Source organism: Gekko japonicus, unplaced genomic scaffold (assembly GCF_001447785.1).
Source record: "Gekko japonicus isolate JY-2015 unplaced genomic scaffold, Gekko_japonicus_V1.1 scaffold404, whole genome shotgun sequence".
Taxonomy (NCBI): Eukaryota; Metazoa; Chordata; class Lepidosauria; order Squamata; family Gekkonidae; genus Gekko; species Gekko japonicus.
Window position 1 is genome coordinate 1,099,412 of NW_015174854.1, and position 25,854 is coordinate 1,125,265.

Consider the following 25,854-nt stretch of genomic DNA (forward strand, 5'->3'; position numbering starts at 1 on the left):
GAGGGGGGGTGCTTGAGAGGGTGGGGGGTAGCCTCGTCGTGGCACCGCCTTGGCTCCACTCGTGTGTGGGGATTGGCGCAAAAAACAAAACAGAAAGACCCTTCCTCAGTTGCCCGGGCAAATGGCAACCCTACAAGGGAGTGTGGGTGCTTCAAACTTAAGGCAATATGGATTAAGAAAAGGGAACAAGACAGTTTAACACCATCTCACTTCCCATGCATAGCCCCACGACAGTGCTGTGGTATCCAGTAGCAGCTTGCCTTTGGGAACTACCTATTATTCCCACATAGTAATCTGGATGGTATACTTCATCCTGTGGTTTCCAGGACGGTAGCTTTTGTGTACAGCCCAGTTACTATAGTTCCAGTGGCCTGAGCAGATCAGGGCTTGACAAATTTTCTTGGGCTCTAGGGCCAGCCCCCAAATTTTGAAGCCAAGCTCACCTTGCAGCCTTCAGGGTTTTGTATTTTAATGATTAATTTTTCCAGTTTTTACTACCACACAGCATAATCCTGGCCTTTGCACTGCATCCTGTAATTTTATTACAACTATGATGAAAGTATTGTACATAAATATAGGGGTGGCTCTATTTGTTACCACTACAACAAAAAGCTAATATCTAACCCCAGCCTAATTTCCCTCCAATTTCTCATAATTTCATTATTGCTAAAGGCGCTCCATTTGACTAAATATTGGAGCTAATATAGAAAGCAGATGGCTAAAAAAATGAATTCACTCCTCCCAGTTCTTTTCATAATATAGTTTTATTTTAAGAACAAAATAGTAATATGGAAAGGGTACAGGAAGGAAGAAAGAAAGGGGTTGTATAGGGGTTATGAAACGATTTATATTTATCATACTTGTCCCCAACATCCCCTTTATTAGTATTTTTGAGACATTTTCTACACTAGTTTCATCATTAATACGTATTCTGTTTTACCATATTTCATCAGTGCTACATACTAGCTATAACTTTGATATACCAAAGTTTGAAGAAAGATCTAGTATGTATCTTGCAATAAAAAATAAGAAATATTTTGTTCAGAATTCACTTCTTTGTACATTTATACTAAAAAATTGATCTCCTTTTTCTGCATTATACATTCATACACCTTACAGTACATTTATAGACCATTTTGCACTGTTCCTCGTTCTGAGTTTATCTCCTTCTTGCATAATAGACACTCCATCTCTCTTCAGATTTCGAGATGGAACTGTTTCTCAAATTTTGCTTTTACTGCATAATCAATAATCATCCCCCACTATTGAATGGGATAAATTGAAGCTTGTACACAAACAAGCAGTGATGAGAACTTCATGCACATTTATTTTTGTCATACAGTTAGCTCTGGCCAGCTTTTTTCATTTGGTCCTGCCAGTGTTCCTTCTAAGATCCACAGTGTTGTGAGCAGAAATTCTACCTTCTGAGTAAGAAAAGCTAGTAGCATTAAAGTTGTGAGCAAGTCTACATTTGACTATTGTGTAAATTATTTTTTAAGACGATTATTTCCATAACCTTGTAAAATCTCAGAATGAATTCTTTTAAACTATATTTTAAGAATAATTTCATTACACAAAATGTCCTCTATAGGTAGACCAGGCCTCCAGAGAACAAGTCTATCTGCCCTAGTCCACTATATTCATCGATCTGGCCTTGGACCATCGCCTTGCGCTGACCCTTAGAAAACATACCAGCACTGGGGGAGGGGAACTCTTGCAGTCTACTTTGGTTTTTCTTAGTGAAATATGATTACCAGCATTACAGGTCAAGTATAACAGAGGTGGAACAATCACTGTCAGAACGCTGTGTAACATAACAAACAGGAAGTTGCTTAAATGTTATCAACTTGCCCAAACTACTTATTTATTCAAATATTTATATCCCATGTTTCCCTGTGACTCAAGGCAGCTTACAAATCATACTGAAAAGCATAATAGGGGTGTGCAAAAAACCACTTTTTCCCCTGGCTTAATTATAGCCTATGGGGACTGTTATAGTCAATGGGCCCCATAGGCTATAATGGAGAATTGATCCAGGGGTATCTGGGGCTCTTGGGGGGGCTAGTTTTTGAGGTAGAGGCACCAAATGTGCAGCACAACTGCTGTTGCCTTACCTCACCCCACCCCCCAGCCTGCTGTTCAACATGGCTTTTGTTTGTGCAGGTCTCAAGAACCGAAACATAACCTTTTTGCTGGTCAGAGTGGAAAACATGGTTGGAGCCAGTCTTTGTGCTTCCACTGTGAATTGCTGAGAGACACTATAATAAAAAGTCATTGCTGAAAGTAGTAGGCACTACAGTCTAATTTCTAGGTGGTGGAGGAGAGGAGATTAGATTTATACCACACCCTTCACTCAGAGTCTCTTACAAACTCCTTTCCCTTCCCCTCCTCACAACAGACACCCTGTGCAGTGTTCCCTCTAAGATGAGTTAGTGTGAGCTAGCTCACCATTTTTTAGCCTCCAGCTCACAAATTTTTGTCTTAGCTTAGGAAAGATGGCTCCAGAGCCAACTAATTTATGCAGCAACCAAATGGCTCACTCGCAACTTTAATGCCAGTAGTTCACAAAGCAGATTTTTTGCTCACAAGACTCCCCAGCTTAGAGGGAGCATTGCCTGTGAGGCAGGTGGGGCTGAGAGAGCTCTTTCAAGAACTGCCCTTTCAAGGACAGCTCTTGTCAGAACTATGGCTTGCCCAAGGTCATCCAGCAGCTGCAAGTGGAGGAGTGGGGAATCAAACCCAGTTCTCCCAGATTAGAGTCCGTGCACCACTACACCAAACTTGGTACCTGGAATTTGCTGGGCCCTGTAGTAACAGAAGAGTTTCTTCAAGGCAACTGAATGGAGTGAAAATCTGCACTTGCAAATCTGTTTTGTGTGACAATTGAAAGTACAGGAAAGTACAGGATGCCTGCCTGCCTGCCTGCCTTCAAATTAGATAAATCTACCATTGACCTGGCACTTGAGAATTCTAATATTAATAGCTTGCTACGAAGTAATCCTGACTGCTCTTATCTTACAAAAGGCTGGAATCCAAAGAGCTGCTTAGGCTTGCACAAGAGGCACGGACCCCTGATTTGTAAGGATGCTTTGTGAATGTGAAGTATCTAACTATGGGGAAATCCATTCCACACCCTGATTGTCCCTGCCATATTTGGCATAATCAGATGTCTACGACTTTTCAAAAATCAAATATATAAGCATAGGTATGGTATTGGCTGTTTTTCTTGCTATTAAGTAGATAGGTGTTGTCACTCTCTAGACGGTTACATAATTCACTGTGGGTTATCTGATCTCTTTCAGATTCAGGTTGCATACAATACATTTAATATAAAAATAGTACTATTTATTATTTGAAAGTGTTCATGCAGCTAAGATCCCCAACAATACTGTCTCCTCCTGAAGTGCATATTTCCCCAAACTTCTAGAATCTTCTCCTCTGCCCATTGCTTTCTTGTCTCTTATTTTCTTGTAGACAAGGCCAAGAAATGGCTTTTCTGGGCCTCAGGACCTATTTTCAAGCCTGTCAACCTCACCCAGTTGCAGTAGCACCCCAGTTCAGTCCGCATGGAGAAGTGGGCTAGAGTTCTTAGCACTTCAAGGATATGAGCCGAGATACACCTAGGCATCCAACGCTGCATTGCATCTGTTTTGCATACAGCGCTGGAAGCAGTGCAGAAGTACCATATGTACTGAGTGAGATTCTTCATTTAGCCACATGTGAGCATGGAATAAACTCAGTTACAAAGTAACTGGGATCATGTTTTGCTTTTGGGCCCCATGTTTTGCAGGTAAAGACTTGTCGTGCAATTTGAGAAGCTTTCTAATGGAGGCATGTGCAGAAGCTAGAAGAGGTCCAAGCTCTACCTGATGTGTGTTAAGCCTAGTTCCCATGGCTTGAGATAAGCATGAATGCTCAAGGTTGTCTTTGTTGCTAACAAGTGATGGCAAGAACATGGCATCTTGACAACCCCCTATGTTACATAAATACCCTTCTGTGGCAGTGGTTTTCAAACTTTCAGTGAACCCTCTGCACACTGATTTGTCACATCACATTGCTTTTGTGAAGGCTGCAGAGGTTTGGGGGATTCTTTTAAGCTTACAGGTTACAAAGGAGGTTTTCCTTCAGTTCCTTACTATTGGTCTTCATGACTGAAGAATGTATTATAAAGTCCATCCAGTTCCTGTTTGCAGCTGCAAGTTGCAAGAAGAGCTCAGTAATTGTGGACGAACTGTCTTTCACAGAAGCTGCTCTTCCATAAGTCATCTTTTGTTTGGGGAACATCTGAAACTTCCAAGGAACCCCAGATACAATTTGAAAACAATTTGCTTAATTCTCACATTCATTGTTTGACTATTTTAGAAATCATGTTGACAGTAGGTTTAAATATAAGCTCACAGTCTAGAAATAAAGGATCCCACATTGATTATTTCAATTGTTTCCCACATATTTCTCTTGTGCTGATGAAGGCATGGATCCTGATGTACAGCAAATGCAGTCTGGGCAGGCATAACTCCAGCTGAACTTCTCTTGCTCCACTAGCTCTTTCCATTGCTGGAATATATTTGTGGAGCTTCTTAGTTACAGGGCTAAGGGTGGGGCTGCTGCTGGGAGACAAGCCATTTGCACCCCTGCTTTACATGCCTGCCATCTATGTGATGTTGGATGATCAACATCATCCATGGTCAAAGTTATAAGTGAAAGAAAGAATGTTTCTGCAACCTCCAGCTCACAAATTTTTGTCTTAGTTTAGGAAAGATAGCTCCAGAGCCAACTAATTTATGCAGTTCCGTCTCTCTTGCGTGGCTAATGTTCCGTGTGACCGCAGCCATTGTTTGGCTATTTTAGAAATGATGTTGGCAGTAGGTTTAAATATAAGCTCACAGTCTAGAAATAAAGGATCCCACCTTGATTTTCAATTGTTTCCCACATATTTCTCTTGTGCTGATGAAGGCATGGATCCTGATGTACAGCAAATGCAGTCTGGGCAGGCATAACTCCAGCTGAACTTCTCTTGCTCCACTAGCTCTTTCCATTGCTGGAATATATTTGTGGAGCTTCCTAGTTACAGGGCTAGGGGTGGGGCTGCTGCTGGGAGACAAGCCATTTGCACCCCTGCTTTACATGCCTGCCATCTATGTGATGTTGGATGATCAACATCATCCATGGTCAAAGTTATAAGTGAAAGAAAGAATGTTTCTGCAATCTCTAGTACAGTCTGTAACTTTGCTATACCCTTAGAAGGTGCTTTGAGAATTATGTAGTAGCTTCAACCCCTGATTTGTAAGGATGCTTTGTGAATGTGAAGTATCTAACTATGGGGAAATCCATTCCACACCCGGATTTTCCCTGCCAAATTTGGCATAATCAGATGTCTACAACTTTTCAAAAATCAAATATATAATCATGGGTATGGTATCGGCTGTTTTTCTTGCTATTAAGTAGATAGGTGTTGTCACTCTCTAGACGGTTACATAATTCACTGTGGGTTATCTGATCTCTTTCAGATTCAGGTTGCATACAATACATTTAATATAAAAATAGTACTATTTATTATTTGAAAGTGTTCATGCAGCTAAGATCCCCAACAATACTGTCTCCTCCTGAACTGCATATTTCCCCAAACTTCTAGAATCTTCTCCTCTGCCCATTGCTTTCTTGTCTCTTATTTTCTTGTAGACAAGGCCAAGAAATGGCTTTTCTGGACCTCAGGATCTATTTTCAAGCCTGTCAACCTCACCCAGTTGCAGTAGCACCCCAGTTCAGTCCGCATGGAGAAGTGGGCTAGAGTTCTTAGCACTTCAAGGATATGAGCCGAGATACACCTAGGCATCCAACGCTGCATTGCATCTGTTTTGCATACAGCGCTGGAAGCAGTGCAGAAGTACCATATGTACTGAGTGAGATTCTTCATTTAGCCACATGTGAGCATGGAATAAACTCAGTTACAAAGTAACTGGGATCATGTTTTGCTTTTGGGCCCCATGTTTTGCAGGTAAAGACTTGTCGTGCAATTTGAGAAGCTTTCTAATGGAGGCATGTGCAGAAGCTAGAAGAGGTCCAAGCTCTACCTGATGTGTGTTAAGCCTAGTTCCCATGGCTTGAGATAAGCATGAATGCTCAAGGTTGTCTTTGTTGCTAACAAGTGATGGCAAGAACATGGCATCTTGACAACCCCCTATGTTACATAAATACCCTTCTGTGGCAGTGGTTTTCAAACTTTCAGTGAACCCTCTGCACACTGATTTGTCACATCACATTGCTTTTGTGAAGGCTGCAGAGGTTTGGGGGATTCTTTTAAGCTTACAGGTTACAAAGGAGGTTTTCCTTCAGTTCCTTACTGTTGGTCTTCATGACTGAAGAATGTATTATAAAGTGCATCCAGTTCCTGTTTGCAGCTGCAAGTTGCAAGAAGAGCTCAGTAATTGTGGACGAACTGTCTTTCACAGAAGCTGCTCTTCCATAAGTCATCTTTTGTTTGGGGAACATCTGAAACTTCCAAGGAACCCCAGATACAATTTGAAAACAATTTGCTTAATTCTCACATTCATTGTTTGACTATTTTAGAAATCATGTTGACAGTAGGTTTAAATATAAGCTCACAGTCTAGAAATAAAGGATCCCACATTGATTATTTCAATTGTTTCCCACATATTTCTCTTGTGCTGATGAAGGCATGGATCCTGATGTACAGCAAATGCAGTCTGGGCAGGCATAACTCCAGCTGAACTTCTCTTGCTCCACTAGCTCTTTCCATTGCTGGAATATATTTGTGGAGCTTCCTAGTTACAGGGCTAGGGGTGGGGCTGCTGCTGGGAGACAAGCCATTTGCATCCCTTCTTTACGTGCCTGCCATCTGTGTGATCTTGGATGATGTTACCCATGGTCAAAATTATAAGTGAAAGAAAGAATGTTTCTGCAATCTCTAGTACAGTCTGTAACTTTGCTATACCCTTAGAAGGTGCTTTGAGAATTATGTAGTAGCTTCAAGCTCTTTATTCTCACCAAGCACAATAGGTAAAGGTGATGAGCCAGAGACCTTGCTTTGCAAGTCTTTTGATTCCCTGATCTCTGCTTTGATCACACATACTTCTTCCTGTTGCAATCTCTGATGCAGGTGCTACTACTTTGCTAGTTATTTTAATAGAATACTGTAACAATTTGACATTTTATAGTTTGCTATGTAATCTCTGCAAATGTAACTTTACCTGATACTTCTCAGAGCTAGGGTAGTAGAGGAGTTGCCGTAATGCTTGAACAAGAATCTTTGTGCAGGATGCAATTAATGTGGTCCCTTCCAATAGATAATTGGGATATCTAATGCAAATATAGACTATTTGTGGGTGGAAACCCGTATATAAGGTAGGATCTCTTAAATGTGTGGATCTGTATTTTTGTCCCAGGTTTTTCTGCTATATCTAACCCAGTAAATCTGCTGTCCCCTTTAAGGTAGAAGGTTGCTGTGAATGTGAAGTATACAGGTACTAGTCTAAAAAATTTCAGAGCTCGTATACTTTGATTCTGTAGTTAAGTTGCCCTGACGTAGAGGACTTCCATCATCAGAGTGGAACTTTCTTGCATCTTGCTGAAGCCCAACTTTCTGTTCGGGGGGGGGGGCAGGGAAGCATTATGGGTTGGGTTGGTAGAAATCACAACCCCTTCTGTCAGCAGAATTTTTTCCACTGGATTAAATTCATAATGTGTACTGTATTATCTTGTACAATCCAAAACTCCACAAAGCATTCAAGTCCTCTCTTCCCCCCCCCCTGTTCAGTTTGGCAAGACACCTACAGAAGGAGGCTCAATCTCAACCCAACAACTCAGAGTTCACAGAAGATCAAAAGGTATGTGAAGTGTGTTGTGGAAGAACAGTCTTCAAATACAAGTACAGTGTCATTTTAGTAGGATGTGTTGAGGTATAATAGAATAATTATAGTGCTCCCCAAAATTCTGAGGAATTCCAAAGCTTGCTTGCTTGGACATTTGGGCTGGTCCTAATAAGATTCCAAAGCCATTATTAATTGTCCTTGCAGTCACTGGAAATTTCATCGGTATTAAGTGGAACTGGGTGCTACCTTGGAAGTTTACTATAATGCAAAAAGAGAAAATATCATTGGTTGGCTGGGCAGCAGTTTATAAGTATGGTGTATTGTATGGCAGTGAATGTGCTGGATTAGACTTAATTTAAGAGAAAACGTTTGATAGTTTCATTTTAAAACTCTGAGAAATTGGCTCGCAACTTTGAAAAAAATCAAGATGCATGGTATAAATACTTTCCCTGTTGTATTTATTAGCATGTTATGCCAGTCCTCTTATATTAAGTGCTGTGCTTCATTTTATTTAAGATTTCTGTTGTCGTAGTTTTATTACATTGCTTACTGGATATCCCATCCTGTTGATTGTATTGATTTATTGTGTTCAATCCACCTTGAGTCTCAGTGAGAAAGGAGATTATTGATTGTCCTTGCTGGAAATTTCATCGTTATTAAGTGGAACTGGGTGCTGCCTTGGAAGTTTACTATAATGCAAAAAGAGAAAATATCATTGGTTGGCTGGGCAGCAGTTTATAAGTATGGTGTATTGTATGGCAGTGAATGTGCTGGATTAGACTGTTGATTTAAGAGAAAACATTTGATAGTTTCATTTTAAAACTCTGAGAAATTGGCTCGCAACTTTGAAAAAAATCAAGATGCACGGTATAAATACTTTCCATGTTGCATTTATTAGCATGTTATCCCAGTCCTCTTATATTAAGTGCTATGCTTCACTTTATTTAAGATTTCTGCAGTCGTAGCTTTATTACATTGCTTACTGGATATCCCATCCTGTTGATTGTATTGATTTATTGTGTTCAATCCACCTTGAGTCTCAGTGAGAAAGGAGAGCTATAAATAACATAAATAAAGTAAATAATAACTTTGTTTTCTAGTTAGTACTTTAGCTGTTACCTCTGTAATTGAAAAAGGTTATTAACCATAATGTCACTTAATGAAAATTTGTTATATTAGGAAAGGACTTTCAATGCTTTCTGTACAGTATAATAAATGAATGTTTGACATGGTTAACTTTTTGGCCCCTGATAATGTGGTAGGGCTCTTCCGCTTATGTTGATGTGGCTATCATTGTTCTGTATCCTTTGCACAAAGTTTTTTGTCCTTGAGGCTGAATATCAAAAGCTTCAGAGGGTAAACAGCTGAACGAGACAAAGTTTTTGCTTCATCAGTTCTCCCAAGCAAAAATCCTTTCAACAATCCCCATCTCCTTTTTTGCCCATCAATCTTGAGTACTATGCTGCTGCTTCGTTTCAACATCCTGCTTTGTCTTTGGTCCTGGTGGAAGATTTGACAGAAGGAAGGAAAAACCTGGCCATTCTGTGCCTGAAAGAGGGGGTGGAGAGTAGGGTACCATAGCATGGTTGCGATCAAGTTCTGAAACTTACATTTCTGCATGTGAGTGTGTGGTGTGCAGGGACCAGAAATACGTCCTTTATCTGTGTCGAAAAAAGGCAAAAGTACACTGACTGAAAACAGCTGCATTGCTGTAGGTATTGAGGAATAACTGCTGGGCAATGCAGTTAAGAAAAATTAGGATTGGCAACTTCCCAGTGCAAGGATGGCGGACTGGTATGGGCAGGCTGTGCAGGCTCTAGTTTGAGAACAGTGAGCCCAGCAGATGCTTAGCCAGCAGTGTGTATTCTGCAGCAAGTAAATGTGTTTCCTGTAACTAGAATAAATTATGTAAATCAGTGAGTGTACATAGCCCTGATCTTTAATTGAGATCTTTTGGATAGGGCTATATGGATGGCCCGGGCTAGCCTAATCTTGTCAGTTCACAGAAGTTAAGCAGTTGGTCCTGGTTAGTACTTGGATGGAAGACCACCAAGGAAATCCAAGGTTGTGTGACATAGAGGCAGGCAATGGCAAACCACCTTGAAAACATTATGGGGTCCCCATAAGTCAGCTGCGACTTGATAATACTTTCCACCACCACCATAGAGCAAGGCAAGAATATGGAAATATATGATGGCTGGAACAGAAGACAAAGAGAAGGGCCAAGCAGATGCACAAGGAACTTCATATCTTGCATATTAACAGGAGGAATGACTACTAGACCCCCCCCTCCCAACTTTTGAAATTTTTATCTGACACTGCCCATATATTCTTATTAGAGACACTGATGCTAAATCAACATTGTTGATTACTAAAGATTTGGCACTTGGGGTACAGCACTAGAAATTGTTAGACTGTTTACCTAACCAAATAAATGGTAATAATAAGTAGACTTAGTATTCAGCATCTTTGTTTATAGAAAATGCCAGAAAATAGAATAGCAGGTAGGAGACTTGTACATTGCCTGTTTTAAAATGAGATGAACTCATTTTGCTTGTATGGCTTGACAACAGCCGAGGTAGAGGGAGGGGCAGAGGGTTCAGTTTCACAGACAGCCGAGCCCACAAGCAAGAGATCCAAACAGCAATATGAGGTGGTGGGCATGTGAAGGATCAATTGGTGGGAACACTGTCCATTGAGACGTAAAGCTTCAGTTCCTAAATTATGTGGGTTGGATAAGATGCCAACTGATCTAGGGAGAAAATGTATGCTAAATCAATTGCCAGGACTGGCTCACATTGTATTCAAACTGAGCCGGGGTGGGGTGGGGGAACAGATTGCCCTACACTGACAGGGTGCAGGGTCCCAGGAATCTACATACTGTTGCCAAAAGTGAAACATAAATTCACAGTAGAAATGTTTGTTTAGGCTTATCCTGTTCAAGGGACAGAGGCTTGGTAATAGTATTAGGAGCAGAGTTTATTTATTTATTCATTACCATTATTTATAGTCTGCCTTTCTCACTGGGACTCAAGGCGGATTATGCAGACTGAGTCGATACAATTGACCGATGGGACATTCAGTAAAGAATGCAATAGGATTAGGGTTATAGAACCAACCATAAATCTAAAAACAGAACTGAAGCAAAGCATAACACATTAAATGATTCAAAATTCCATAGTAGGATCCTAGTTTCAACAAGCTGTACACAGTAGTATAGACCACAGCGCCTAATAATTTTTTCTAAGTAACTTTGTGAATAATTTAGTACAGTGCAAGTCTATTGCCTGTGAAGAAAAGCCCTCTTGAATAATTCAGTTTTGCATAGTTTGCGGAAAGCCAGGAGAGTGGGAGCCTTCCTGACCTTTCCAGACAGGCCGTTCCATGAGGTGGGGTTTACAACGGATAAGGTATGTGTACAGGCAGTTGTTGATTTTGCCCATTTGCAGGTTGGCACTCCTGAGAGCCACCATAGCCTCTCAGACAAAGATTCCATCTGGGACCCTCATGTGACCCTGATCAAACTCAAATATTATTGGCTTGCTGCTACCATCCATGAATAGAATAGTAATTGTTTGTTAGGTAAGAAACGTTAAAGGAAAATGGGCAGGATTATTAAAGGGATTATTCAAGATTTTACATATTTATACAGTGCAGATTACAATATGGTATGGTGCAGCCCCCCCCTTTCAAAGAGTGACCACCTAGCACATGTCCACATTAAACGAGATGAGACAAATATGAAGAAATCTAGCTCATAGTGCTCTGCAAGCTCTATGAGCTGTCTCACTGAATTCCTTTGGGAAAGAAGGGAGAAGCTGATTAGAGCTAATAGGTATATTGTTTTTTGCAACTGGTACTCAAAATGTGTTTCTTAGCAAGCACTTTCTTCTTCTGACAAAGGATCTCTTTTCTGAAACAAAGAAAACGCCCTGGCAGATTAGGAATCTGCAGTAACTTTAGAAAGCAACTGGAGTCCCCAATAGGGCTCCAGTTTTCCCCTCCATTCCCGCTGCTGCCTCCTTAAAACAAAAAGAAAGCAGGAGACAACAGAGAGAGACCACCCCATCCTTCTCTCCTAGCCAGAGTGTAATATTTCTGAACTTTAAAAATTCAAGCACATTCCCTATACCTAGGCTTTGCTCCAGTTAGCTGGATCCTGTCCTTGTTAACTCAAAGTGTGACCCTGATGGGGTTTACTTGCATGTAAATATGCACAGCAGGACTGTAGCTTTAAATTCCCTCCCTTCTTCTCCCTGATTCCCCCACCCCCATATCCATCCAGCCCTTTCCATTCACCAGCACCAAATGTCCCCCCCCCACACACAATCCCCTCCAATTATCCTCACCCAGATCTAGGGGTTGCCAACTTTTTTCTTACCAGCTCTACTCCTGTGCATCTCACAGCAGCTTAAACTGCAGGAACAAGCCAGTAATAAGTGTTTGCTCTGTTTTGTCAAAGTTCCCTTGCTGAGTTCTGTAGCTTAGGCTGCCATTAAAGGCACAGGTGCAAACCAGCCCTCTCTCTTGGTCAGCTGGCAACCTTATATGGAACTCCCACTACTGTTTAGACACTGATCTTTTTCCTGTGACACTCATTCTGAGCCCTGCCCTCCCCATCATATACTTCTCTGGGGCATGAGATAACATCACAGTGTAAGTCTTAAGAGCCCTGCCCTCTCCATCATATACTTCTCTGGGGCATGAGATAATTGAGAAGCCCTCCCCCCCCTCCACTGTTCCACTGGCTCCAACTTGTGGCTCATGTACCAGATGACGATCCTGTTCTTGTGGTAGAGAAGCTTCTCTGTGGCTGCTCAGGAAAAGGGACAGGGAAAGGAGCAAAAGGCTTTCTGCAAGGCAGATCATGCAAGGAGGATGACAACAGATGAGGGACTGGCTGATGCCATGAAGGAGCACCATGTGCTGCCTTCCCAGCGTGCAGAATGTGAGGCTGGCTGGCTGGTTATGCAGGTGCAGGAAGGGGGCAGGCAGAGGAAACTGAGCCAACCCTCAGCATTCTTCTCTCAGTTTTGCTCTGCGGGGGTGGGGGAGAAGGAGATCGCAGTTGAAAGGGCATTCCAGGGGAAGCTAAACTCTAGTGTGTTGGCTGTTGGAGAGCCCCAGCTGGGTCCCCTCAAGCTGGGTCCCCCCCTCTCTTTTTTTGTCCCCCTCTCTGGTGGCCCAGTGTAGCTGTACATTTTTTTCGTTTAAATATGTGTACATTTGTGTTGTGACTAATATACTTCAGGGAGATGCATTATTCTTATGAATTCTTCTATATTTCATGTCTTTGCAAAATGCTGAAAGTTAGTGGTTCTGACTTCTAAATGTCAGCAAGCTTTCTCTGAAAAGTAATTCTCTTCAACTGCAATGAAAACTAGCTAGAATAGCAAATTGGTACATAACAAATAAGAAAGTTCCCATTGCACTTGAGCTGTGTATCCTTTTGCTGTTTAGGGGGGCAAACAGGGACAAAAGAAGTATTGAGATCCTGATGTTTTGAGAAAGAAGGGCCAGGCAACAAGCAAGGAATCCCTCTGCTTAGGGGGGAAAACAGGGACAAAAGAAGTACTGAGATCCTGATGTTTTGAGAATGAAGGGCCAGGCAACAAGCAAGGAATCCCTAAAGCAGTGGGCAGATAAGAAATCCAGTGACCTGAAATTCCAGGGCAAAGTGGGTTATGTGTGCATGAGCTACAAGGGGTAGCAGGAAAGCTCTTGTCCTTGATACAATTGAGTTTCATGTAGAATTAATCTGAGAACAACACTTCAGCTGTATCTCCTCCTGCTTTACATGCAGAATTGTGTAGTGGTACAGTGGTTAAGGGCACAGACTGTAATCTGGGAGAACCAGGTTTGATTCCCCACTCCTCCACATGCAGCAGCTGGTGTGACCTTGGGTCAGTTACAAGTTCTTTCAGAGCTGTTCTTTCACGAGCAGTTCTTGAAAGAGCTCTCTCAGCCCCATCTACCTCACAGGGTGTCTGTTGGGGGGAAGGGAAAGGAGATTGTAAGCTCCTCTGAGACTCCTTCAGGTAGAAAAGGGTGGGGTATAAATCCAATCTCGTTGTCATTGTCCTCCTGCTCCTCTTCTTCTTTGAGTGAGTTGAGACATACCATGGCTTCTTGGCAAATCACTGAAGCTGATCCTGTTTGTCTTTATTAGACTAGCTGAATTTCTTCAGTTGGTTGAGTCCTCCTAGGTGGTCATACCTGCTTCCCCACACTGAGGCTGTGACCTCTTAACACCCTGGCTCCTCTACATGCTTTTTCTATTATGACATAATGACGTATATACAGGTAACAAGAACTGTGCAATAAACCACCTTGAGCCTACTGGTTGAAAATAATAATAAATATATTCAAATAGTATGTACAATAGAAAGTAATGTCAGTTATGACTACTTTCACAGAACATAGTGAAATTCCACTTGGCCTGTGAATGGCATACAATGTGAAATTTCCATTAGCACAGTCACTGCTTCCACAGCAGACCTGGTGGACAGTGTATCCAGTAGTTGTCTCTGTAAGATCCAGTTACCATAAACTTAGGGACAAAGAGTTCTTTCTTGGAGTTTAATAGCATTGAAGTTGTAATAATGAAATATTGGGTTCATAGTTGAAAAATGAAGGTTCACATTGAGAAAGCAACATTTGGAAAAACACTAGCTCTGTTTAGCTGCAGTGTTTTGTGTGTGTTTTGTTCTCTTTTTACTTTTGAGTTGGGTGTGGTTCCTGAGAAATAGTTTATGAATAATGCCTGCTGGTGTCTTGCCACAATGCAGTAGATCTATTTTTAAAAAACATTTCTTGAGATTTTAAATCTCCTGAGCAAATTTGTTCTGACTGTACTATCATTCTTCAAATCTCAAGTGCATTTTAACACATGACAAAGTTTTCTGCTCTGCAACAAAAGGGCAGCTGGCAAGTTCAAGCAACTGTAATGCTCTTGTTTAAGGGAGAGGAAATACTGTTCTAAGCATAGCTGTTAATTCAGGAAAGGAAAGCAGGCTTTCTCTGGCACAGGCTGGTGGGGGTGGGAAGGGATGTGGGTGGAGAAGAGATAAGCATCTTTACCTCTCTTGTTTACATGCCACTGTATTAGGGATGCTTGATTGTATTGTAATTTCAGACATGTATGAAGGGGTGTGTGTGTTTGTTACAGCTTGGTCTGGAAACTGATTGTCATTCTGCTTGCAACTGCAAGGATTGCCCAGTTGTGCTTATGTGATAGAATGTATGTGTTTACATGCACAAAGGTGAACTTGCATTCATTCATCACATGGGAAGCATCTTGTGAGCATAGAACCACATACCTGCTGGCTTCTGCTTCCATAGAGAGCATTCAGACTTTGCTGTGTTTTGCATCTTTCCCATACCAGGCTGGATTGCAGCCATCTCTGTGCACATGTTGCAAAAGGTTATCTTTGTTCAAAAGTAAAACTTAGTCTAATAGCACAACATTACAGTAATTTTCCCCTTTTCTTTTATAGAAAATCTTAGCTAAGATTGCAACATGCTTGGAACTAAGGAGTGCAGCTTTGCAGGTACTATTGTTCAATTTCTCCCATCTAATTGTGTTTCTTCATGGCTTTTAGTGAAAGGGCAGTATTTTAAGTCTCTCTCTCTCTCTCTGTGTTGAACTCTAGTCCTTGGAGTGGTTTATTGTACTTGAGAAACGAAATGAAGGAGAAAATAACAATGTCTGGAGCTCAACTCCTCTCCTTTAGTTTTTGAATGAATTATGTCTTAATCAAACATTTTCAACTCCTCCGTTGTCATGGCACCTGTCTTACCAAATATCCCCAACTACTTTGGGGGATGGTTACTGATAGTCTCTTGTGAACTTTATCCAACAAATAAGGGGTCTTGATGCATTAGCACAGATATGTATTTTTCAACTGGTGCAACACAAACATAGTTAGGCTTCACTGCTTCCTTTTTGGTTTTCTTCCTACAAAATTATGCAGAAAGGAGCAAAAGCATCACTCAAATATATTGGTTGGTCTCATTCTGCCTCACTTGGTCACAGTAGGAAGCAGCACAGGCTTAACCCCTTAATAATAATTTTCTTAACATTAGCACAGCTATGAAATGAGCAAGATACCTATTATATCTGGAAGCTTGTGTTCCAGTTGCTGCATGTAAGCCAGCTTCAGAGGTCTGTCCAGCCCATCCATTCTGACTAGCAGCACTCTCCAGGGTTACTGGCCAAAGCTTCTCTTAGCCTGGTACTGACACTGGACTCAAAGCAGAGACTTAAACACTGGAACAGAAAGTGGTGGGGGAGGGGGAACCCCAAAACAGTGTAAAGGAAAGGCTGAAAACCTGGCTATATTTAGTGTGAGTAAAACAGTCTTCCAGTGGCTCAACAAACCAGGAGGTGCTTGCACTGACATCCTGCTGAGAAAGGAATAGATGTTTTTGATTGGCAGGCTTATATAGATAGCAGACTTTGTTCAACAGGTAGAGGAGACTGAGGGAGAGCTAGAGGTGTCAGCTGGCAGCCCCTCTCTATCTTTCTGTATAAAACTGAGGGTCGCACCAGCAGTCTCCCTTGACAGTTTGGAGGAAGCGTGTTGAGAGAACTAAGTTGTTCTTTCATGGCAAGTGTTATGACTAGTTAAGCAGCCTTATTTTTGGAGTGGGATCAGAAGTAACGCAACAGGTCATCTAAGATACCCCTATCCAATTATTGCCTGCTTTAAAGGCTACCTAGGAAGGTAATTAATACATAAGCTCCTGCACTATATCTGCCTTTAGCTGCACCATAATTTCTCTTTGGTATATTGCCAACAGTTCACAATGCAACATAAATAATCATATTCTGTGCAATGAGAGACTTGTCAGAAGTCCATATCTATTGCAGTCCTGTGTGTTTGATCCAGCCTTCATTTTTGCAGTGAACCTTTTGGCATATGGCTCTACTTCATCCCAGTGCTACCTTGATCATTCATCTAGGTACTGTCTTGCAGGGTCTGGGTTTTTCCCCCTACCTTCAGACTTAGTTTTGGATCACACTGGCATACTTACAGGGGTTGCTTCTGAACTGTCATTCTGGTTCTCAACCTGTATACCTTGTCCTGAATCCTGAATCTCTTGAGGAGTTTGCCCTTGGCTAAATTTTGACTTTAAAAGCACATTATTTGGATAAATATGCTGGAAAATTTATGTGAAATTCTAATTTGGAAAATTACTAGAGAGGAGAATAGGATAGGACTTTGGTCAAAGGCTGCAAGTATTACCTCCTTAGAGAGTTCTCTATTTTTTACTTTAGTTCTGGTGCAGGAATTCAGAGAGTGAATTTAAAATGTATTTATTATTCAACAGAAGAACTTGCTTTTCCAGGCTTCTGGGGAGAGCAGTCTACTTGAACAGCAACTTGATTTTGCATCTAAATATCCTTTCTCCTTTAGGAAAATAATGCAATTCAGAGGGATCCAAAGAACTAAAGATTCTTTGGAATACAAGGCTCATTCAGAAAAGAACTCAAGAGCTGCAAATGCATCTTATCTCTCCCCTTTTTATCACAAATGTGACACTAAAGCCAAATTGGAAAAAAAATACTAAAACTGTTTTCCTCTTAGTCTACACAGTCCCAAGAAGGATTTAAGCTAGAGGATGTGAAGAAACTAGAACCAAGTAAGTATGCTGCTTTGGAAACACATCTGCAATCACACCATCTGCAGTCACACACTTACCAGCACTGATACCATTTTAAACTGTTATTTAGGAGAGATTAATGCCCATAGGAATGGTTGAAGATGAAGCACTGTGGCTCTGCTGTCCCACAGAGGAGGCTGCCCGTTACAGCTCTGTATGATCTATTGGGAAGGGTCAGTCAGATTATGCTGGAAATGAACAATTCTGCTGTGTTGTCTGTATAAGGTATATTTAGACAAGTCCCTCTGTGTGTGAAGATGCCACAAGATTCTTGGAGGAAGCTACTAATTGCTTCTACAAAAGCCGCTGCTCTGGGGCTGTCACCCCCTCCTCCTCTAGTTTGTGAAGTTTTACTGAAACACTCCCCATCTCAATCAAGCTTCCATTTGCTGTGATATTGAAATGCAGCCTTAAGCCCCCAACATCTCTCTTTCCTCGAAGGATGCCCCTGAACTTCCCAATGTCTGGATGCAGGAGGTGTGAAAAGCATATCTTGTGAAGCAAGATACCAGTGGCTATTAGCCACAAGGTATAGATAGGGACTCAGGGGCAAGTGATGCTCTGTCATCTTGGTGCTTGGGGGAGGGCTTCTAATGTCCTGGCCCCACTGGTGGACCTCCTGATGGCACTGGTATTTCTGGCCACTGTGTGATACAGAGTGTTGGACTGGATGGGCCTTTGGCCTGATCCAACATTGGCATCTCTTATGTTCTTAAGCAAAGAGTCTGACATCTTCTTAATGACATACTTGATACACATAGAAACATTTGTTTCAGAATGCTTGAAAAGTTTTATTTCCTGCTTTTAAGTGGTAGGCCATCTGCATCTGTTACCTGTAACCAGGGTTATAGAAGGCTGCACTCTTTGAAGGTGTGGTAGTTGATGTCAGGCTAGAAGATCTGGATTCAAATCCCTGCTTTGCCAAGGAGTTTACTGGGTCACTTTGGGGCCCTGTTCTCTCATCTCAGCCTACATCCCAGGATAGATTGGGGAGGAAATAGTCATTTTTATCATCTTGAGCTTCTTGTCATACTGGAGGGATAAAAACAGTGAATAAGCCATGCTCACAACCTTACAGAATTTCCAGAATAGTAACAGGGCTTTGAAGCTTGTTCTGGCTATTTCATCTAATTTTGAAAAAAGTTCCACGTACACAATACCTCTTCCCCTTTCGAACCTCCAGACTGGTGGTAATTGTTCAACAAAATCTTGCCATAAAGGGTTTCATTCTGTGGGGCTAAATGGCAAGAGTACTAACATTTGTTTGCTCCTTCAGAGGAATTATTGTCTAAAGCTCTATTGCTAATACAAATGAGTACTATCACTTGTTTGAATTTCCAGTATTTTGATGATTGCTGTTTTTCTAGCAATAGGGCATACCAGGACAGGGGGAATAGGGCTCTCATTCTTCTAATTTACAGAGTATCCTGAAAATTTTTCAACAACAGTGTCCCTTTTTTCTTGGGAGAATGTCCTCGGCCTACAAAAATATTGCTTAGTTGATAGTTGAGAGGACATACTTCATGGTATAGAAAGGCTAACTTGCAAAATACACTGTTGGTCATTCGTGTTAAACTTAAACTTTCAGGTCAGAGACTGCCTCACCCGTGTATTGGTGCTCTGTGAGGGAAATCTCTTCTTTTTTCCTGACATAGTTACTGCTTTCCCTAGCTCAGATCTAGTGCCTCGGGTCTGTTACATCTCTGTGTAGTGTCTGGGTGACCCTTGTTGCTGCTTAATTATGGAATACTGGAAGTTCGGGGCCTTGAAAAAGCAAAATAAAGGTGGTGGTGCAGCTTTTCTTGTGTCTGCCACTTCTTTTTATTCTTAAGGGTTGCTTATGTGTTTCATAAAAGAACCAGATGGGGCAGTGTTTAATTTATATAGACATAACAAAATTGCCAATAAACATGTTTGCTATTTTTCAAAGTTGCACGGGTTTTGCGTTGTATGTTAGCACATGGTCATGGTTTTAAAATAAACATGGTTTGGGGGTTGGGTGCTTTGTTCAGGTGGAAATTATAATTAGTGATCCTGACCTTGTCCTTTTATAGGAATGAGTTGCAAGAAGTATATGAGACACTTTTCATTTCAAATGAAGGCAAAAGAATGAGACTCTCTGACCCTTTATTACATTTATACACTGTTTTGTAGTTGATGATGATTCTCTTCCTTTTGCAGTCCTAAAGAATATTCTCACTTATAATAAAGAGTTTCCCTTTGATATTCAGCCTGTTCCACCAAGGTAAGGAATAATTTAAACTGAATATCCTGTGTGAAAAGGGTTTAAGCATCCATGAGACACTGGAATGCAGCCCCCAATGAAGAACTGATGGAAGCCTAGTCTCTATGACAGAGGAAATTTCAAGTATCTAGAGGCCGTAATGTCTGAAAGCCTTTACCACATACACCATGCTATAATGGCAAGGAGACTTTTCACAGGATTCCAGGACTCAGCATCCAATCTCTGTTCTAGTCCATGACTTACAGTGCAATCCTAAGAGCACTTTCCTGGGAGTAAGCCCCACTGACTAGAACTTAGTAGAATTCAGAGTAGACTTGCTTAGGATTGCTCTCTAAAATGCTAATGTCCCTGCTATAGCATTTTGTAGATTTTGGCATGTGTATGTAGAGAATTGAATAGATGTGCGGCACAAACAGAGAAGGAAACTGAGATGAAAAACAGTTATGATCAGTAATGGTATTTACTTTGATATATAACCCTTTAGTCACCAACCTAGACAGTAATGAAGTCCAAGTACGTATAACTACGTTTGCTCATCTCATCTCAACTTACCTTTATATCTTCCCCATTACTGTAACTTAAATTGTAAATGTCTTGGGGCATGGATCTGTCTGTTGTTCTTGTTTTGTAGTGCACCATGTCTGTTGATTGTGCTGTATAAAATGGTAAAGATTGGCACAGGATAAAATTCACTCTAAAACAGAGGTGTCAAACCCATTTGTTACAAGGGCTGGATCTGACATAAATGTCACTTTGTCGGGCCGGGCCATGTGTGCCATAAAACGTAACGCTAGGTACCGGAGATATAAACTGTACAAAGGACAGCAACTGGTAAGCTCTGAGTTGGTGTATCCTCACTGCAAGGCTTCATGGGCTGGGAAAGAGGTGCCAAGGAAAACTCATATGGGCAGACTAGAGAGCCAGCAGTGCAGCACTGGGCTGACACTCCCAGGCTGCTTGACTGCTGCAGACAAGGTTGTTCCACCATGCTGAAGCTGTGTCCATTCCCCCCCCCCCCCACCAGTCTTCTGTTCCCTAGTTGCTTGCAGGCCGCATAAGAGCTCTGGATGGGTCAGTTCCGGCTCTTGGACTTATGTTTGACACCCCTGCTCTAAAGCACAGTTGTTAGATTGCTATACTTTTATGCTGTTCACTTTCATCAATTAAATTATGGTTGACTGTCTTTTCTGATACACTGCAACATACCTAGCTATATAGGGTGTATTTTATCTATGTTGCAGATATTGGTAGTCTTTAGTTCACAGATTTATAATCACTAGGATCCTTTACATGTTTACTCAAAAAACAAACAAACCCAGATCCTGCTGAGTCAATGGTGCTTGCTTCCAAGTAAGTGCACAGGATTGTAGACTTAGCAAATGCTCACATGGATTTTCATTGCTTAGTGACCTCAGCATGAAGTGATAAATTTGCATGTGTGAAGCAGCTCCTTCAGGTTAATCAACACGCAGCTTTCCTGGTCCCTAATATTGCCTCAAGCAGTATTTCTCAGTGCACTCTTTTCAGTTGAATCAGTCAGGGATGAATTGCATGTATGAGTCAACTTGTTGTTTATATGCACTTTTTTAAAAAGGAAAATCTTAGCTCCTGGTGAAGAGGAAGACTTGGAGTTTGAGGAAGATGATGAAGAGGGTGGAGCTGGAGCAGGCTCTCCAGACACATTTCCTGCTAGAGTTCCAGGTAGGGGAAACAGTTATTTACCAAATGGGGAAATTAGACTGGATACTTACTGCTGTGGGGTTTGAGTGGAGACATGTATAGCTGGACCACCTGTATGGTCTTTAGTCAAAACCTGATTGACTGGAATACCAAAGTGCTACCATGCATTTGGCCATTTCAGGTTAGTCTTCACCTTTCTTTTTATGGATTTGCAAATTCTGTAAAATGGAGCAGCCTAGCTAAAGAATAGCTTGCTAGGGAACAAAAAAAAAAATTGTGATGGAAATAGTTTGCCCAGTAGCTTTTTATGAACATTGATGAGAACTGCTAAATCTAGTGATCACTGATTCTTTACCGATTTTCAGAAAGAGCAATTGTTCAGACTTCATATTGGAGACAGTGCCATAATAAATTAGTGTGTTCTAATAGGATATTCCTAAAATAAATTAGCTTGCTATGGAACTGCTTGTGTTGACCAAGAGAAAATCAAATAGATGGATGTCAAAGGATCCGCATATTTAGCCACACTCAGAACAAAAAAGAGTTTGTGGCAGTTGGATGCAACAGTATTCCTTTTTGTGTTTGATACACACAAGTTACTTGATATGTCCATATTCTGTCTTGTGCTTCCTGTTCCCTCTCCCTGACTCGTTACATCTGAAATGTTTCTTATATGACCAGCCCAGCAACAGGCACAGAGCCAGAAAATGTTTATGGGGGGAGGGAAGCAAATGAGTATAGTGATGGTGAGCACATGATTATTTACTTATGTATTTATACTTTATAATTTATTTACCAATTTTCTGCTTGAGACTCAAGGTGGATTACATGGCATAAAACAATGTAATCAAATAGCATGGAAGACCTAATAAGGAATAAGGAGATCTCCCAGAGTTACAAGTGATGACCAGAATAGAGAGCACTTCCCCTGGAGAAAATTGCTACTTCAGAGGATAAACTCTGTTATACCTGATTAATGTCCCTCTCTCCCCACCTTCCCCAGGCTCCATCCACCATATCTCCAGGAATTTCTCAACATGGAGTTGGCAACCCTAGCTAGCATGTGCACATACACTCCTCCTTTGCGGCTACAACCTGCCTGGCATGCAGGGGAAGGGTGGCATTTTTGCTTCACACAGATGGAAAGGAAATCTGAGGAGACTCCCCTCTACAGATACAGGGAGTGATTCCTCTCTCCCCTGCTGAGTCCAGCTAAAAGGGAAAGCAAAAGTGTTGCCAGCGCCAATTCATGATCACCATTTCACGGTGATTTAAAAATGCTGTGATGCCCCAATTCACTGTGGACTTGTGGTACAACACTTCCCCCCCCCCCTGCACACCAAGTGTTTTCAAGAGCCAAAACAAGCTGGGCGAGCACCCACACACACTGTAGTAGTGGAAGTGGAAGTTGTTGTTCAGTTGCATAGTTGAGTCCGACTCTTTGGAACCCCATGTACCACATCTCGCCAGGCCCTCGTGTCTTCCATCATGCTCCAGCGTTTGCTTAATTTCATGTTCGTTGCATCGATAAAATGTGATCCAGTGGAGAAGGAAATGGCAACCCACTCCAGTATCTTTGCCAAGAAAACCCCATGGACAGTAACAAAAGTAGAAGTAGTAGTAGTTTATTATTACAGTGTTTTAGACCAACATACAGTTTAGTCAGACATAAAATAAAATAATTAAAAAATCAAATTTAAGAGCTTTTAAGATGCAATTCCAATAATTTGAAAATTAATACACAAAATTTAGCAACTTGACATATGATCTTAGAATTATTGTCAGATAAAAAACCAGTGAAGCCTTGCTTTATTTGTGTTTATATGGCCAGGGATCATATCAAGTAACGGAGAAATAATTCCAAGACATACCTCCCAACAGAGTGGACAACTAAAGAACATGTGCTCTACAGACTCAACCTCCCCTAGGGTGCAAGAGCATAACCTTTCTGGGTAGGGAATTTTATTATACCTACCCTCAATAACTGCAGAAGGGAGAGCAGAACACCTAGCTAGAGTAAACAGCCTTCCAAAACTTTTTGCTTCCACAGAGGCCAGATATGTTGCTGGTTCAATAGTGCCTGTGACATTTAACAGCACCCCAAGTTTTGATGCACTAGAGGTATCAGATTGCCACTCTATGTCCTCGATTCTTTGTTTAATCAGCCCTTTTGCTTGCTCATGTCCATAAGTTAAGAGTACCTGAGGAAAAAAGAGCCAATTCTATTGCTATGGCTATAAACAGCCCTAAGCCAACTGGATTGGAAATCATCTTGAAGAATCAAGGGAAACAAGCCTTGTGGATTAAAATGACCTTTAAGCCACATATAAATGGACAGAATACATACCTTGGCTCAGAATTTCAGATTCCAACCATATCCAAGCATCAGATACAAAATTTGGGACTTGCAAAACAGCTTTCAAAAATTTAGACTGAACTCTTTCTTGCAGGGCAAAGCATGGGGTAGGCGGTCTTAAAAACGTTCCATAAAGCAATTGTGCCAATGATTTGGCACCCCACACACACTGTAAAATGGTCAAGAATCTGCTTGTGAAAGGCAGAATACAGAGGCTGCTGCTGCTGCCGCCACCACCCACCCCCTCTGATCCCAACCACCTTTGAACACTCTCCACCTGGGCTAAAATAGACCCCCCCAAAAAAAGCTCCATTGTTATCTGCTATAGTGCTGCTGAGCAGGGAATCCATGGCTGGCATGAGTTACCAAGTTAAGGTGCAAAAAGGACTGTCACATGCTTCAGAGCACAGCAGGAGTAACTACTTTGTGCAGGAAGCAAAGTGCAAAGGGAAAGCCAGGTAGGAAGGCAGGAGGAGGGAAGGAGAATCTCTCCCTCATTGGCAGAGCCTAGGAAGGAGGAAGGAGGAGGGAAGGAGATGGCCCTCTCTCATTGGCAGAAGACTTGTGGCAGATTTCAAACCAATCCCTAGTTCTGGTTAGAGGGGCATGACAAATGATTGGTGGGGCCCTGCCCCTTTGTGCACCACTGTGGTTAAGGGCCTGGTGTACAATCTTATGATGTTCTCAATTTGTAAGATTATTTATGTCTGTCTTGCTTTTGTGTGTGTGTAAAAATATCAAAATTATACTTTCAGAGGGCTTATGGGTAAAGGCAAGAGGTGCCTTGTGCATACTACCAGATTTTTTTGAGGCATCAGTTCCTGCTGCTTTTGGTTTACTGCTCTGCTGAATTCGTGTTGCTTGTCTTGTGTGTACACTCTCCTTGTTTACTTGAATTCTATATTGTATTATTGTGCTGCCTAATTGTACAATGGTCTTGTCTTCTACATGCATGGCTCCATCGTGTAACCATGTGCTACATCATTCATCTAACCTAGGAGCCAATGAAGGTATAGTAACATTTGAATGTGAACAACTGTTAATTGTGAATGTGTTTGTATTGCTGTTGCCTCACTCTTTAGCCTCACTCTTTAGCTTTAGCAATTTCAGCTGCTATGTTCTAAACTTGACAAGAACCCCTTTTGTGTTTAATAAATGCTACGTGGTCTACCTTCCCTGTATTCACATCAGTAAGTCTATATGCTGACAGTCTTCAAGTGTTTGTATTGCTTTAAAGAAGTGTGTGAAATAATTTCACCTTCAAGCAACACAAATGGGAAGGAGAGAACCTGCAAATAATATCTAGATTTATCTGAATTGACCTCTGAAGTATTAACAATTAACCTTTAGAAATCAGAACCTGTGGGAGGAGCTGTACAGAAACCTAGTGCAGAGTTCCCACTTTCTTTGGTCAGAGAAAGTAAAAGAAATTGGTCCAAAGTCAGGAAAATGTAATTGAGACATACTTTTGAAATGCGGCTGCTGAGGACAGTTTGCTCTTGTGGCAGTTGGAGTAGAGAAGTGGTAGAATACAAATGTAACTTAATGATGAACACATATTCCTTAATTTGATTATATGATTTTGAAAATGTTTGTTGGCTGATGGTTGTTAACAGTAAAACAGAATAAAATGAACTTGCAAGAGGTAATGTTGTTTTTATAGAGAAGCTGACTGGCTCCTTGCAACTTTTTAATACAAGCTGATTTGAAGATGGGATATTTTTGACAGGTCAACAAGTTGTACATTATTTCTTCTAGCCAGTGGTAAAATCCAATCATGTCCTCTACTATCAGTGATAAATTTGAGGTTGGTTTAGAAATCATAGTGCAGAACTATTTTTAAATGTTAGGGTAGCTGATTTGAAGATGGGATATTTTTGACAGGTCAACAAGTTGTACATTATTTCTTCTAGCCAGTGGTAAAATCCAGTCATGTCCTCTACTATCAGTGATAAATTTGAGGTTGGTTTAGAAATCATAGTGCAGAACTATTTTTAAATGTTAGGGTTTTTGGGGGGGGGGCCGAAGGGGAATTTTTTATTTGCATTTCTGTAAAACTACAACTGAGATTGGGGAGG

At 41.3% G+C, this 25,854-nt stretch overlaps 1 protein-coding gene across 2 annotated transcripts in view; it reads left to right on the forward strand.

Annotated features, from left to right (window-relative positions):
• The window catches only part of AIDA (axin interactor, dorsalization associated), a 45,600-nt gene that overhangs the window by 744 nt on the left and 19,002 nt on the right, over positions 1 to 25,854 (forward strand). The window contains exons 2-7 of one of the 2 annotated variants that reach the window (XM_015424587.1): positions 7,775 to 7,844; positions 15,326 to 15,379; positions 17,420 to 17,474; positions 19,677 to 19,740; positions 21,335 to 21,441; positions 24,775 to 24,786. In XM_015424587.1, the coding sequence (XP_015280073.1) occupies positions 7,775 to 7,844; positions 15,326 to 15,379; positions 17,420 to 17,474; positions 19,677 to 19,740; positions 21,335 to 21,441; positions 24,775 to 24,786 (362 nt within the window). The remainder of the gene's footprint in view (positions 1 to 7,774; positions 7,845 to 15,325; positions 15,380 to 17,419; positions 17,475 to 19,676; positions 19,741 to 21,334; positions 21,442 to 24,774; positions 24,787 to 25,854) is intronic. The other variant, XM_015424588.1, reaches the window with a different exon arrangement.